Source organism: Tachypleus tridentatus, chromosome 6, assembly GCF_004210375.1.
Source record: "Tachypleus tridentatus isolate NWPU-2018 chromosome 6, ASM421037v1, whole genome shotgun sequence".
In the NCBI taxonomy this organism is placed as follows: domain Eukaryota; kingdom Metazoa; phylum Arthropoda; class Merostomata; order Xiphosura; family Limulidae; genus Tachypleus; species Tachypleus tridentatus.
The window spans coordinates 74256223-74274030 of NC_134830.1; the positions used below are offsets into that span (position 1 = coordinate 74256223).

The window sequence follows — 17808 nt, forward strand, 5'->3', positions numbered from 1 at the left end:
TTAAACTGAGTAGTCAAGCAATGAACTTGTATCTCTGCTAAATGATTATTTGATTGCTGATTTAGAGTAATTTCTGCTGAATGAAATATCAAAGAACACTTGAAGAAAGTGAGGATATTTTAATATGTTTGAAGAAGTAGGACGAAAAGTTCATGCTATGTCTGTTTTGTTGTTCTTCCACTTACAGTGAAATTAGTAGTAAACTTTTGGTTCTACATATTAAAATACACTTCTAGTATCAAGGCTTCAGAATAAAACAATTATCAAACTATAAAAAAAATCTAACAATCCTCAGACCAAATCTGTCCGTGATTAAATTTTTTACTTTATAGGTTATTATTATCCAAAATTCTTGTATTCACGGTGTGTATAGTTTAATAAAAGTACTAACTCAGATCGCTGATAAGAATGTAGTTGGGCAAAGTTTTGTACAACTTATTTATTATTTGATGAAAAACATGCGTACATATTAGATATAAGTAACCGTACAATTATGGTAAACATCTGGGTGGCGGTTTAATGAAAATGCCGATAATGACGAAAGATACTTAATGGATAAATCTTAAAATTTGACTTTTTAAATAACGTTTAGTCTCTTAAAACACTTCGTGTCAAGTGTATTCACACCTTTTATGTGCGTGCCTGTAATAGATAAAAAATTACTTACATTTGAAAGAGAAAATTTCAAAATGAACACATTGTTACTAAACTAAATGCAACGTAATTAGATTGTTATGTACAAGGATGACTACCATGAAGTAATGATACATGTCAAACAATAAAACAAAATGTATCATGAAGTCTATTAGTTTGTAGCAAAAATAAGAGTTTCGCTAACTTTCACATTTGCAATTTATCGAAAAGGTAAGAGTTTTTCTACAGTTAGATAAATAGGTTTATAATTTCACCTCGAATTATTTTGCAAATGTTTTTATTTCATAAGACCTTTTACACTGATATTCCTTTGTTTTCTGCAAAGTACACGAAGATAAATATCGTGTTTATTAAAAAATAACATAGAGAAAAATAACACTTATTTTTAGCATCAAAAGATCAGTTCAACAATAATTACAGTATCTTAATTTAACTGTTATACACTGCTTTTTAATTTAAACATATAATTTGTAAACATATCAATGTAATCCAAAGATTTCCTACCAAAATCGGATTTTACGCTTTCTTAAAACTTTGACTTGAAAAATAGCTATCACAGTTCATCAATAATCAATAAGCGTCATGTACTTTTAATATGTTTATTAAAACACTAAGATGAACTTGAACAAAAGTTTGCCCCCAAAAAATAACAAACTGTTACACATGCATGTTTTAATACAAAAAGATATCAGTTTGAGTTAAAACGATTTGATTGATCTTCCAGTACTAGAAAGGTCTTTGAACATTTCTTTTTATACTTAAGACATGTCTTTATCTATCGAAACAAAACTTGTTTACAGCAAATCTTGCTCTAGCATACAAGTTTCATATAACATTAAATATGATATCAGAGAATATCTATAATAAAATAGGCAGTACCAAAAGATTGCAAATATCAATTCATAAACTTGTATACCAATAAAAACAAGTCATAATTTGAAACGAGTAACCCACTACAAGATCCTTTTACTTAATGGTATCTTGTTTACTGCTATTTGTAACTTGAAAAAAGTAAAACAAAAACTATATATTATACTTGCAAAAGAGCATTCATTAAGGTAAGTTTGAGTAAGTAACATTAACAACGCTTTTAGTAAAAAAAAACAAAAAAACGGGACCAAATTAAGCTCAAAACAATTTCGTTTAAACTGAAAATTATAAAAATATGTCAAACTTTTGACACAATCTAGTGTCTTCCTCATTGGCTACTGTATGTTATAGTCGGTAAGTTTGTTATTGGATGATACTTAAAATCTAATGTGGATTTATGCACACCAAGATTCGATATTTCTGGAAGAACGCAAAATAGCAACTACTAACCAGGCAAAACTAAGAGACAATTGGCAACAATAGTTAAATACAATTAAACTACGAAGACGTCCTTAGAAAATGAAGAACATCTCTTGCAATTACGGAAACTTTAAACAAGGATATACAAGGTCCACCTAGGAAACTTTATAATAAAAAGGCTCTTAAAACTCTGTCATAAACTGCTTAAGAGATTCACGTATTTCTTTAAAAGTGGGAAACATGTTCAATGGTCTTAAAGAATGATTTTCAATACAAAAAAAGATAGAACTCAACAAACCACTCTTTTTGCAACGCACGGTTCAAATGACAAATATCAAAATGTAAACGATTCTCTCGACGGTGCTGTAATATAACGAGGCATTTATCCAATTGAAAGCGATTAATAAATGTCGCAGGAGCTCAAAACCATGAAGACAAAAGTCTTTGAGAAACAAGTTCTGAATTATGAATTACTAAGTAGAAAAACAACAGAAAAACCACCAAAAGAAAGTATTACTCCAAATGACTTATCTGCCAGTTCATTACAGTGAATACGAAGCCACATACACAGCGAATTTGAAGACCACTCCGAAAGAGTGGCAATTGTGTAAAGTGGAGATCCACATTAACTTCGGCAAGAAGCCACGAAAGCAGGAACCATGATAAGACTTATTGATCTAGTAGAAGGAGAAAAAACTGCTATATTCATGATGTGAAGCAAGCACCTCTGTACATGGTAAAGTAATACACCGTGGTGAAGAGAACCATTTATAATGAGCAGGGTGAAAGAAGCGATCGAGAGATGAGCTACACAAAACCATGAAACGATATCTACTTTCTTATTGGTAACTTCCGTATATTTAGATTTTAATAGGGAAAAGAAAATCTCCAAGTATTCATCCAACATTGTATGATATCCAAAACAACGGAATAGAAAGAGAAATGAAAAACAAATTGAGATCCGCTTTTCAAGTTGAAATATGAGTTAAAGATACGACCGCTAAAACTACAGTGGTCCCTCCGTGGCACAACGCTAGGAGCCGGGTTTTGATACCCAATGTGGGCAGAGCACAGATAACTTGTTATGTAGCTTTGGGCTTAACTTTAAACAAAGAACTACAGTGCACCTTTATTTTAAAACAAATTAAAATACGTTTTAAATAAAATTAATATAGAACTGTTATTGATTGGTTTGTTTTGAATTAGCAGTGTAATATTAGAGGGAAGGCAGCTTGTCATCACCATCAATTCTCAATTTTTTTTACCAACGAATAATGGGATTGACAACGCCCCCACGACTGGAATGGCAAGCATGTTTGGTGCGACTGAGATTTTAACCTGCAATCCACGGATTACAAGTCGAGTGACTTAACTATCTGTTCATGTTGGGCCTAATTTTTATTGAACTCGCACGGCTTTAAGTCATATTTTAGTCCATCCAAAAGACATAATCTAACCCAAACACAAAATCAGTATCATGTAATAAATTCATTGTGAAACGTGTTATAGAATTTAATTTAGTAATACAGATCGAACATAAACTGCGCGTATTAAAAAACAAAGATTATATTAATTTCGAAAAACAAATCATTGTTTCAATCTTAACACAACATATTCTTACAAATAATCTCATTTCATATTGGAAATCTGAATTCATAGCTATAATCAATACCAAATTTGAACGCATTCTTATGTGTCAGTGCGTATCCTGGGAATAAAAAATCACATGAACATTGGTACCAGTACAAGCGTTTCATCAGAGTACCACGTGCTACTACAGTTACCACATTTTATCTATAATCCACAACACGCAACAGCTATTAAGGAAGACACCAGACTGTCGAAATGTCTGTCAGTTTTCTAACCATTTGATTGAAAGAAATTGTTTTAAACTTAATTTTATGTAAAAAAATATTAAATATTGTTAATTCAATACAATAGTTATTTTGGAATCCGATTCGATACAACTGTCGTTGAAGCTGCAATTTTGCATGTTGTATTACTAGATATTTTTAGCAGTTAAAATGCTCATTAATATCAATTGTGAGAGTGAGTGAACAACTGTAAATATTCAATGCAATATAAATACTATGAGGTTTTAGTTTTGTAACTACTCAGTAAATATATAAATATATAATTATTCGTATTATAACCATAAATCATTTTCATTACAACTTTAATGATTAGTCTTTCAAAATATGGTGTAACAAGCATATTGTAAATACTATTAAATTTTTCTGTCTAATCTATATTCTATGTAAGCTTATTTTTATTTGTAACGCAATAAAAACGTTATTGTTTGTGTGTAGAAACTAAATATCACTCCAAAATCCTACACCAGTAAAAATTATTAAATGCACAACTTAGAATGTAAGGCACAATTAAAACGCTAGGCACTTTTAGATATTTATTTTATTAATATGAAAATATGAAGGAGTAAAAATCAAATATAATCTAATTTTAATGGCTTTAACGTCAACGTGTTTTCAACATAATATAAAGGTTTATGAAGGCAATGGTTAGGATGTAGGCACTTCTAAGATTTATGATATCATATATAAAAGCAATAATGAATATTTGCAATTCCTTATGCCAATTCTAATGTTGGCGACAAAAACATTATACAAAAAAGTAAAGTAAATGAAAGTGAAGAGCATATGATTTTATATTTTATTCCATTAAATACTGTACACTTTTTAGGATATTTCTTATAATCATTTTCATTGCATAGCGAAATATAACGCTAAGAAGCTTTCTCCATCTAAATCTATGTAAACTTCCATTGAGTGAAAATTATATCATCATTATATCTCGGCTCATAAGAGCAAACAATGCTTGAAATGTACTTCTCAGATTGTAATGATATGGAATTCGCTGCTTAATATCGAGTGGTAATGGCAGGTACGTGTTATCTAATATAATATAGTAATGAAATGGGATTTGTTACATAATATAGAATGGTAATGGTAGGGGACGTGTTACCTAATATGTGATTGTAATGGAATGGGATTTTTTAATCAAATATAAGGTGATAATGGTGTAGGATTAGCTACTAGATGTATACTTACTTTGAAAATTTAGAACACTGGGAAGTGAAGGCACCTGAGAACTACCTTTAGCATGAAAGGCGGTAGCATCTTTCATAAACACATAGTCCAAAGATGTATATAATGATAACACTGAATACTTTAAGTTTTGCGTCTAAATTAACTTGATAAGTTTTACTGTTCAAAAATATAACGTTAGTAACATCAAAAATAGAAAATTCAGTTTCTTCCTCTAATCTAATCTCGGAAAATGAAGGCCGAAGAAAATTATTTCCAGTGTTTGATAACGTTTCTTCATACTTCAATTGCAAAAGGCCTTTCAAACTTTTGTGGTTACATAGAACCATAAAACTAGACTTGTTGTAAATACTCAAGTCATTTAAGTAACAAATATTAAACAAAAAATATTCAAAAGAAGTTTTTGTGAATCGTCATAAATAAAGTATAACATTTTAAAAGACAAATAAATTAATGTACGAAACAATATTAAACTTGCGTGTTTGTTTTTTTTTCATTATGAGTTTCATAAATATCCAACAGGTAACGCCACATCCGCGAATGGAATTCGAGAAACAAAAGCATGTAAGATATACGATAAAGATACACAAATATTTATGGGTGCATTTTTCAAGAATAAAAGAGGAAAAGTATGAAAAGTGAAAAGTTATACTATAACGTGTAAAATAATTAATTATTCGTGAATACAAATTTTTGAATCAAATTAAGATAGACGTCACAAAACTAACTAGTACTATAAAGTGAAATTAATTTGAAAAGTGTAAATGTGCATTTTCACTTTTTGAGAATTTAATACCCTTCCTAAGATCAGTTTTCTGTCATATATTGACATTTAGTATTTTTAATAATAAATAATTATTGAATTAACTACAACTCTATTTTTAGTTGTAAATCTACGTTATGTAATAATGAATTGTTCGAAAATATAGTTGACATTTGTGTTTAACGTTTTGTGTTTTAACAAATGCATAAAAGTACATATATTTAAACATATAGCTGACTCACAATTAGACACAACAGACAGCAGACTAAACTTTTCAGAACAAGTTAATACATTGACATTTTATGTTTGTTATCTTGCTTGCAACAACATATACTAACTTTTTGTCTTAAATTCACCTTTTGTTCATAAATAGTGTGTACAAACCCAACTTAATCTTCTAGGTTAGGTAATATATCATAATTCACTTTTTATTATACAGTATAGAACCCTCATTATTGCATCCTAACTTCTTGTATTTGAGGGGCATAGGATACAGGATAAATAGTTGGGGCTCCTCCATGAAGAGGTTGCGGGAGTGGATAGGCATAAGGAATAGAAGGTAGAAAAGGGTTCCCTCCATGTCCGGCAGGAGGAGCCGGAGTTACTGTCGAAATCGGATAAGATGCATCCAATCCATTTGTATACTGAGCAGGAAACGCCGTTGTGTAGTCATAGAAGTGAGCGTTTGCTGCAACCGCAGCTGCCGGAGAAAGCGAAGTGTGTGGTGAAACGATCAATCCGGGAGTAGCAGGTAGAAAAGAAGAAGGATACACATACTGGGCAGGGAAACTGAAATAAAGAAAAAACTGTAAACAGGTGAAACAATGAATTAAGTTCCTAAAAAAATCTTAAAATTAATATTTGTTTGTTTGTTTTGGAATTTCGCACAAAGCTACTCGAGGGCTATCTGTGCTAGCCGTCCCTACTTTAGCAGTGTAAGACTAGAGGGAAAGCAGCTAGTCATCACCGCCCACCGCTAGCTCTTGGGCTACTCTTTTACCAACGAATAGTGGGATTAACCGTCACATTATACGCCCCCACGGCTGGGAGGGCGAGCATGTTTGGCACGACGGGGATGCGAACCCGCGACTCACAGATTACGAGTCACACGCCTTAACGCGCTTGGCCATGCCGGGCCCATATTGTAAGAAACTGGACAAAGTAATTCGTTCATTGAGCAATGAAGAAAAGTAAAATAATTTAATAAAAATTTACAAAAGCAAATACAAGAGGTTAAAGATGTTGTATCAATGTCTAGGAATAAATATCTAACACATCACAGATAAGAGAGATGCACTGCTAGTTGATGTATAAAACTACGAATGGTTATACAATTATGGAACGAGAACAAGCATTAAAATAGGACTTAGTATATTGAAGATTATGCCACGATAGTCATGAGGTAAAGCTATCTATTGTAAATTCTTAAGTCAAAAGTATACGAATATTTATCAACAAAATGAAAACGAATAAGGCTACAGGATCAGATGAAATTGCAAAAGAACAAATGTAATGTTTGAACAATTTTGATATAGAAAAGTTAACAACTATTATCAAAGAGATTTATGAAAGTGGTGAAACATTTGAGTATTTCAGTAATCTATATTTATTGCGCTCCCCAAGATAGTTGGAGCCATTGAATGTGAATGAGACATGTGAAAAAGATTCTATTAAAAGTGATGATGAGAGCTAAAAGTAGAATAGGACTGGATATTGCAAAACTTCAACGTGGTTTTATTGAAGATCATAGCACAATAAATGCTTCCAGAAAGAGTAAAAGAAACGAAGAAGGATTTTTAATTGTGTTTTATTAATTATATCAAAATTTTTGTTAGGTTTAAACATGTGAAGGTAAAAAAATGCTGGAAGAATTAGATGATGTTAAGAAACTTGTATTAGGACCAAATCGCAGTGATCAAGATAGAAAATAATTTAAGTGGTTTTATCTAAATTAAGAGAGGGGTGAAGGAAGGCTGACTTTTCACTTGATTTATTGAATTTGTACAGTAAGAAAATCCTGGGAGAGATTGAAGGCTTACCAAGTTGATCATTGGTGGACAGAATTTGATCATCTTATCTGATGCTGATGATATAGTTTCTATAACTGGTTTAGACAAGAAGCTGGAAATAATTTTAAAATGAAAAGAAGGTTTAAAGTATCAGCCGTAGAAAAGCATAATGTATAGTAATTATAAAAATACAATCATTACTCTATGTAATGTCAGGGTAGGTAAGAAATAGACAATGCGGGTCAATAAATTTACGTACCTGAGGACCTGGATAACATCAGATGGTAAATGTGCTAATGGAATAAAACAGATAATATGGACAACAGAAGGCGTATATCTGAACATGAAAAAGATGCTGAAAAATAATAAAATCTTTATGGGACGAAGTTGAGAGTTTTGAATTGCTATGTTATACCAATTATTATTTATGCACCAGAATGTTGGACAAAATAGTTAATTATAGTAGTGAGAATTGGAGGAATTGATTTGTGGTTATTAAGGTGCATCCTGAAGGCATGTTGCACAAATCACACCTAAAATGAAGATATTTTATCAAGAGCAACTTGCAGAAGGTAGCTTCTCGAGAACTGGAATTTCTTGGACATGTTATGAGAAAAGAAGACATTTAAAGTCTGATTGTAACAGGAAAGATTGAAGAAAGAAGAATCCGTGAAAGAGAGTCGGTTTAAATGAATGAATTTACCGACCTTAGAATTTCTTTGTGCCTCAAGGAGAAAAAATCTGTGAAAGAATATAGTCACCAAAGTCCTATTTGGATATGGTACTTTGAGAGTGACAATGTCTAGTATATGAATAATTCAGTGTTCGTAGTTCTTTACGAAAGCCTTACTTCTTGTTTATACTTTTTGAAGTAAAGCTTTCGTAAAGAACTATGAAATTATAATTAATTGAAGTAATATTTTGGGGGCTCATTTTATGTTTGATCAATACTTTATGATTCTTTGTATGCTGTAAGAAATGTTTAAATATTATTGTCATTAAAACGTACCCAGATATTTTTTCTTACACCGTGAAGATTATTACTAACTCAGAAATGTCATTTGTACAAAAATAAAAACAAACAGCCTGTATATTTTATTATATTACTTTTGTCATTATCTTTTGATATGCATGTTATACATGTGTATCAGTGAATACAAATCTTAATGGCATGGCCAGGTGGGTTAAAGCGTTCGAATCGTAATCTGAGGGTCGCGGCTTTGAATCCTGGTCGCACCAAACATGCTCGCCCTTTCAGCCGTCTGGTCGTTATAATGTTCGGTCAATCCCACTTTTCGTTGGTAAACAAGTAGCCCAAGAGTTGGCAGTGAGTAGTGATGATTAGTTGCCTTCCCTCTAGTCTTACACTACTAAATTAGGGACGGCTAGCGTAAATAGTCCTCGTGTAGCTTAGCGCGATATTCAAAAAACAAACAAATTTTAACAATTTTCAAAATGAGAAACAACGAGTTCTTTATTTATCTTCATTGTCGTGCGTAATATAAAATATCTTTTGAAAGTGTAACAAAATAACATAAGTCGAGATGACAATAATAATAATAATCTTTATCATTATAAAATCATTACCTGATTATAATAAAAACCCATAAAACCCAATGTGAACCTAAATTTTGCACGTATAAACAAAACAATTAACGAATTTTTTCACATGACAGAAGTCGGTGACAATCTTGATGAAACTGGAAGTCTTTCACGGCTAACGTGCTATGTTTATATCTGGCAAAATGTTTGTTGTGAAGACGGATCGATCACATAACTACTGTATGTACATAAAAACAAAAGTTCTGTGTGTATAGTATGTTAAGTTGTTCCTCGCATGTTTAGCCCATTGTCCTTGAAGGTAACTTGATATGCAAATCATTGTTGATATTTAACCACTTCGATGGGTACTACTTAAAATAATTAAGTAGGATATAGGATCACAACACTAAGTAATGTAATGTACTATGTGCTCGTGATACAGTGACAGTTCCAGCTCTCGGTATAATGTATTATGTGCTAGTTACGTGGTTACATTTCTGACCATCAGTGTAATGTACAAGTATTATGTACTAATGACTCAGTGAAAGTTCTGTACTCAATGTAAATTACTAGTACTAGTGACACGATAGCAGTTCCGGCATTTCATGTAATTTATTAAATACAAGCGACATAATAACAGTTCCTGCTTTCAGTTTAATGTACTACATACTGGTTATATGGTAATAATTCTGAACTTTAGTCCAATGTACTAATACTCTGTGCTAGTGACACGGTAAAAGTTTCATACCTCAACGTAATTTACTAGTACAAGAGACATAATGACAGTTCCGAACTTCAGTGTAACGTACGATGTATTACGACGCGGTGACAGTTCCATTCTTTAACCTAATGTACTATGTCCTAGTGACACCGTGAAAGTTCCGATCTTCAACAAGGAAACTATGTGTTAGATATGGTAAGAATTGTGAAATTCATTAGAATATTCTATGTACTAGTTGCATGATGACAGTTTAAGATATCAATGAAATACATTATGTACTAATTACATGGTGAAAGTTCTGGCTCTCGATGAAATCTTCTACTTGCTAATGATAAAATATAGCTTATTCTAGTAACATGATTTTGGCCTTTGAAACAGGCTGACACAGATTACCTTGTTCTATAAATTACACGTTATCAATGGTGTTAGTACGATTTTCCCCTCCAAATAAAATATAAAATAAAGGCATAAAATAGTCATATGCTTTTTGTATTAAAAGATGAAAAATATTGATAGGAAAATAAATAAAGAAAAAGTTGGTTCTTTTTGTTGGTTGGGCGGTTGTAATTGAACACAAAGCTATGCAATGGACTACTTATGCTCTGCTCATCACATGTATAGATACCCGGTTTCTAGCGTTGTTATTCCGAAGACGTACTGTTTTTCACTAGCGTATTTATTTTCGTTAAGAATAACGCGAAGCTTCATGAAGTTGATTGTTATATTTTTGCCTAAATTCATATCCATGGTTAAATCATCCTAATTAATTATTTAGACATTTTTAGTAAATTCTCCAGTGGTTCAGTGTTCAGTTTGCGAACTTAAATCCAGGGTTCGATTCCAAGATGAACAGAATGTTAATATCTCATTGTATAGTTTTGCTATAAGAATACAATGAAAACAATTGTTACTAAAAATAATATGGTAGAAAAGTTCTGAACATATCAATATCAGTAAATGCTAAATTTTATTAGATTAATTATGAAATAATTACTAAAATTATATTTTCTTTCATTAAAAATTATAATACAGGTCATGAGACATGAATAGGCCGTTGAGATATAATATAATTCCATGTTTATAGCTTTCTAAATGTCTTTATAATTTCAATAAAGTATGTATTATTTGCATAAAAATGTAATCTGGAATTACATGATTATTGAAGTTAGGAATGCTAATTATCTATGCTTTTGTTTTTTTACATGGGCCAAATTTTTAAGAAAATCTGATAAAAAAGTAAAAGTAAATGCTGCTTGTCATTATGCTTGTTTGCTAATGAGAAACACGACCGAATGTGCATCATCCACAAGTACCCTACACCGTGAAAATGAAACCGGCGAACATTTAATGCCATCTGAAAAATTACAATTGAATGCATTTCCACAAATCTGTATCTTGCATAATCTATACAAATGTCATTTTATAAAAAGCACGTGCTACACAACTTGGAAAAACAGTATTCCATTTAATCTTTAGGTTTGATCATTTGTTTATTCACTGTTTTGGTAATCACTTTAATCTAAGATATCATTTCTATATAAATGTGTGAAAATGCTATGTGCTGGTGCCCATGGTCGTTTATGAATAAAGCAGACTTTGAGGTCGATGTTACACACAAGACACATATATTTAGGCAAGTCAGTAGTGTGAAGTTCGTAGACATGCTACCAGACAAATGAGTTTTACAATAAATGTTTGTTTCTGAAGAGCCAGGGATGAACACAAAGTGCCTACTTTGCACCCAGTTTCCTGCCAGTTGTTATGCAATATTACAGAAGTAACCTTTGTGAATTCTTTGTAAAGTGGCTGCAATTTGTCCTTACTCATAGCTTTACTATTGTAAAACAAGGCTTTAAGGAATTTTCGTAAAAAATTGTATTAAAAATTACCGTAGCATCCAAATTACACAAACATCAGCTGACTGAGCCTTCCAGGTGATCCGACAAAACTTTTAAACATCGTGTATTGTTGAAGAAACTGGTTAGCAGTATTTAATGAATAAATGGTGCTCTTATAATACATTTTTGGTTCAACACAGTTGTTCACTGGTTGAAATCTTGTCATTAAGACTTATGGTGTTGTTCTCATAAAACATAATATTTTAGACAACAAGGTCTTATTTTTATTCACATTAAAACACAGTGACACACATGACGACTCTAGAGGATATATTAATTTTTAACATTAGAGTTCAGAATAAATTTTAAAAGATTTAAAATTTCAAGATAACTCTGTAAATTAATAACAGAAACACTCAAATGATCAACATTTTCAAGGCATACAATAAAACTCTTTTATTCTGAGACGTCTCGAAACAGAAACTACATGATTCGACACACAATCACGCCAACAAAAGCAGTAGAAACCATATTTACGAAATTGAATGTAAATGTGGTTGTGTATATATTAGTCAAACTACAAGAAACCTAAAATTTAGAATAAACCAACATAATAGAAATGTTAAAAATAACAAAAGTGAAAATTTTCCACCAACTGTCGACTAAGCTATACCGGTCATATCATTCAGTGAGGAAAACTATTATTTTACCTAAACTCTATTATATGATGGCTAGAAGTTTTATAGAATCTATAGAAATGATGAAACACACTGGAAATAATTATCTTATTTTGAAGACGGATGAAGGATTGGCCTGTCAGGAAACATGCAGAAGGCATGATATTGTTTAATTTTAGTAGGAAATTTAAATAAATTACACATCTGTTTTGAGACCACTGATGGTCCCAGAATATTTTTTTTTTGTGTGTACTGGAAAACTTTGAACGTTTAAGTATCTTAATTGTTCAAAATAAAGCTTATTGCTGAATTACTGTATGATTTGACTTTTTTTTCCTTGTGTGTTAGATAAATTGCAGTAACAACGAAACAGTGATTTATTCCGTTCTGTATGCGTGCAATATAAAAGCATTCCTGGATCTTGAAATTTGAACGTCTATATTAATACACCAACTTATGAATGTTCTTCATTATGTATTTAAACACGGCTTTTTACTCTTTAATATTTTATGACGTAACGTGACACACAACTACATTGCATAATTTATAAATATAAACATGTATGATTGTATGATACCGACATTAATAAAACATCTGTACTTTTAAATACACGATTTGATAAAGAAGAGTTACAAAAAATAAAACAATGAGTACGTGAATGGATAAAATTCTAATATAAACAGACGCCATTGGATACTATTATTATGATTGAAACGATTCATCAGCTAAAACAGTTACATTTTGACTACTAAAACTTAAATTAAAAACAGCGTTTTAAAACAAACAGCATATATACATATACTAGGCGCACAAATACAAATTAAATAATATTACATGCATTACAGTGCTAAATGCATTTGATACTATACCCTAAGGTAAAAGTATCTAGAAAATAAGAAATGCAGAGTATTCATGAACTTCCTCCCAGAAATATAGATTTACAAAAGATATTTTATCTCAACCAATGGACATTATTTCTGCGATAAACACCTTAATAAAACTTGTGTCAAAACTATAAAATATTTATTTAACTATATAATTTTTAGGAACCATTTATCCATGGTTGCTATGGTAGCCAACAGGAAACAAAATCGATGTCTTATTTTTCCTAATGAGAGCATAGTAACTTAGTGACACATACGTATCCCTACATGTGATAGGTGAATTTTAATAGCTAGACGTACATTTACATCTAAACATATTTACGTCTTGCTTATAACTAGGCCTATTACTGAAGAGAAAAAAAATCCATTCCTAGAACAATTATTTTACATTATAAGACTAATAAGGATTGGTAGTTGTACCTGTTGGTTTTATTAATGAACCAGTAAAGTGAAAAATAAAAATATAGTATGTTTAGAGTGATAATACATTCTACAATGCATAATATGTTGCATTTAATCGAAGATGTTTCATTATTGTAGGTAATATTTTATTTTACTCTCAATTTTAGCTAATCTTGCATTTTTGTAGTAATATATAAATGTTGTGTTATATTAAAATTTATCATAATTCGTATTAAAAATTCTGTGTTCTGGAATTTAGCATTAATTTAAGGTACAAAGACGAGTATATTCTGTGATATTTTATTTGTTTTTTAAAGTAAGTTTAGCAGTACAAAACTAGTTTGAAAATATATGCAGTTACATGCAATGTAAATATTAATGAAAAACTGATTAAATAGTGTTACAAATAGCACTTCTTATTTTTATACAAGTTTGCTAATTGTTCTGGTATCGAATAGAACCATTTATTGTAAGCATATGTAGTACAGACGATTACAGAGCAGCATTTCTATAAAGTTTATTTTTTATGTTCAAATCACAATTAGTCTTCAACATATTAAGAGTTATGATAAAAAAATGTATACTATTTTTTTCTAAATTCCTTAGGATCTTCTTCCAATTATTACAGTTATTACAACTAAGTTTATTTTCTGAATGAAACTCAACATGTAGTAATGACAAGTTTTTGCTGGTTTAGAAAATGTTACTAGGGTTCCAAATTACAAGAAGAAAAGTGTTCCAGTAAGTTCTTTCTTGAGTAGTTTAAAATTTTAATGTTAATCTATCCAAATATTTTAACTTATACGTTCTATACATAATACAACAATAAGTATTTGTCAGTCATGGTATAACACTTTAGGATTTTGTCTTTTTGGAAACGACCCAAAAGCTCATTGAACGCTCGAAAACCTTTTTGCAGTTACGACAAAATAAACGAAGCAAAAAATAACTTCATGTTATTTGACTCTAAAGTTCTGATCATTTAAATTACATAAATGATTTAAACGTGCATTATCACTTGAGAAACAAAATATTTTAAAAGAAGAAATAACTAAGCCCAACAGTACTCGTTATTAAAATCATTCTAAGCGGAGCTATATGTTTTAAACGTTAAAACATAGTAACGTATCCTATTGTCCCTCTCAGAATACAAATACGTTTTGGATGTTTTAGATGTAGCGTCTCTATACAGGTCTTTAGAGGCATATACACTGCTGGCCAAAATCTTGAGACCAATGAACATGAAGAAAAAATATGCATTTTGAGTTGTTAGACTCAACCAATTATTTGAGTAGAGCTTCGAAGTTAAAAATAAAAAAGGGAAAATAAAAATAAACTTTTTAACATTTTAATTTGGAATATGTGAACATTATAAAATTATCCTAAATACTAGCTGGTCAAAAGTTTAAGACCATACCAGAAAGAAGTTCTAAACAGGGTAAGAAATGCCCAACAAGACATCTCAGTAGTGAGTTGCACGGCCGTCATTGCGAATAACTCCAAACATTCGCTTTGGCATTGTCGATATAAACGTTTGCAGAAGGCTGGCTAGAATTTTATTACAAATGGTGAAGACGGCTACATGAATATCATGCACTGTTTGAAATTGACGTCCATTTCTATAGTTTCCTTGCCATCCACCCCCGAACATTTTCAATTGGATTTAGTTCGGGCAAACACTCTGGATGGTCCAAAAGAATCACGTTATTCGCCATGAAGAAGTCCTTTGTCTTGCGGGCATTGTAGATTGCAGTGTTGTCCTGCTGAAGAATCCAATCATTTCCACACAAGCGAGAGCCTTCAATCAATAAGGATGCTCTCTCCAACATGCCAATGTAGCCATCCGCTGTTTGACGACCCTGTATAACCTGAAGCTTCATAGTTCCATGGAAGGAGAAAGCACCCCAGATCATGATGGAACCTCTTTCACTGTGTCGTGTAGAAAATGTCTCCCGTGGGATATCCTTATCGCGCCAGTAACGTTGGAAGTCATCTGGACCATCCAGGTTAATTTTTTCTCATTAGAGAACAAAACCTTCTTCTACTTTTCTACGTCTCATGTTTGGTGCTTCTCAGCAAAGTTTAACCGAGCTGTTTCGTGGTGTGAAAGGAGGTGTGGTCTTTAAAGATGTTTACAGTTTTTAAAGCGTTTCTCTCGTAGATGCCGTCTTATTGTTCTTGAGCTGCATTCTGCGTCTTTAAGGACCTTAGTCTGGTTCGACGATAGGCTGGTGTCTTGCCAGACAAACCGTCGAATCTACTTGCTCAACGCCGACGAAATGTTGTTGGGCCGACAACTTGAAATTCTCGTTCCGTATCCCTCAGGGTCTTTTAAGGCCACAGCAGTTTTACTACGCCCAATCTGACCAGCGATGGAACGTTGAAAGAGACCTTACTTTAGCAGCTCGACAATTCTGCCACGTTCAAACTCAATGTTTTATTTAGCCTTTGCCATGTTTTTACCCAATGTAACACAGGAGATGTCAGTTGGAGATGTTGACAACGCTAATGCTTGAACACAAATGACTAAATTTCGTTATGTGTTTACCGATTAACGCTTTGTTTCAGTATGGTCTTAAACTTTTGACCAGCTAGTATATAGGCTAATTTCATAGTGTTCACATTTTCCCTCTTAAATGCTAAACATGTTTTTATTTTTATTTTCCCTTTTCTTATTTTCATCTATTCAAACAAATGGTTGAGTCTAACAACGCAAAATGCATATTTTTTTGTTATATTCATTGGTCTTAAGATTTTGGCCAGCAGTGTATCCTATAAAGCCATAAACTTTCATAGATATTTAAATTTCTTCAGTAACAACCCTAAATTAATATCACCCATACTTTAGTTACACTAGTGTCTGAAACAGAAATTATAGAAATTTAACTGCGCTATTCAGACATTATTACTAAAAATGACATATATAAGTTGAAAAAATGTTTGGAAGTAAACAAGATGAACAGTAAATAAAATATTTTCCCTTTGTAATAACCCATTGTTTAAATATAAACATGAATTCGAGATTCAACATATGCAACTTACTGACCCTGTTTTTATAACATAATTTTCAATTAAAACGTGTTTTATTGCAAAGATAACTAAATTATTTATATGAACTATTAACAATTCATGTGAAATATTGTTTTCCTTGTGAAAGCTGCAACTACGCCTCATGCCAAAAGATTACATAAAAGAAAAAAGTGTTTTAATGAGCCCTCAAGTTGAAATAATATTCGATATAAACGGTACATATAATTTTAATTCGGACAATTATATTTATATTTTATAATGTATAATATCATGTAGCTTTTACATAGCAACTTCTGACATCACACATGAACCTACATAAAGTTTACCTAAGAAACTAGCTTGAAGTCTACAGAAAGCGAGTGAACATTTAAAGAATTATGCAGAATGAACTGTCGGCGTTTATATTTTTTTAAATCATTAACGATAAGATATTAAAATATGTAGAGGGCGTTCTATGATTTTGCAAATCACTACAGAAATAAAATATTATGGATGTCAACTTGTAAATAGGCAATTTAAAAGTTACATTTTCGCCATTTGGGTTGAATGTTTTTACTTTTATTTTGTTGCTTGTTCGTTCGTCATTTCCCCACCTATTTCATGTTTTATGAATGCGTAGTTTATTACTTTATTGTACGGATTCCGGTTATATACAGATATTTAATATTAATCGAAAAACATTGTAAATATTTACTCTGTCTGCAGAATAACGTTTAAGTCACGAAACCGGTTAAAAATAAAAGTATAAGTGTATAAACAAACTATTTATGTTATGTTTCTCTGTATAACATATTTAAAAAACAAAACCAAACAAATACTTATTTAAAAGACCGATGAACAAAAGTGTAATTCCTCGCGTATCTAGAAGTATGAACCAATAGTGTTTCAGTACCATTAAGTTTTTGATAATTATTGAAGTAATTAAATGTGTTG

At 31.4% G+C, this 17808-nt stretch overlaps 1 protein-coding gene across 1 annotated transcript in view; it reads right to left on the reverse strand.

The window, feature by feature from the left end:
• Positions 1-409: 409 nt before the first annotated feature.
• Positions 410-17808, reverse strand: part of LOC143252812 (RNA-binding protein 24-like) — an 85852-nt gene continuing 68453 nt past the window's right edge. Inside the window, exon 4 of the mRNA XM_076505535.1 lies at positions 410-6561. Coding sequence (XP_076361650.1) covers positions 6225-6561 — 337 coding nt within the window. The 3' untranslated portion in view covers positions 410-6224. The remainder of the gene's footprint in view (positions 6562-17808) is intronic.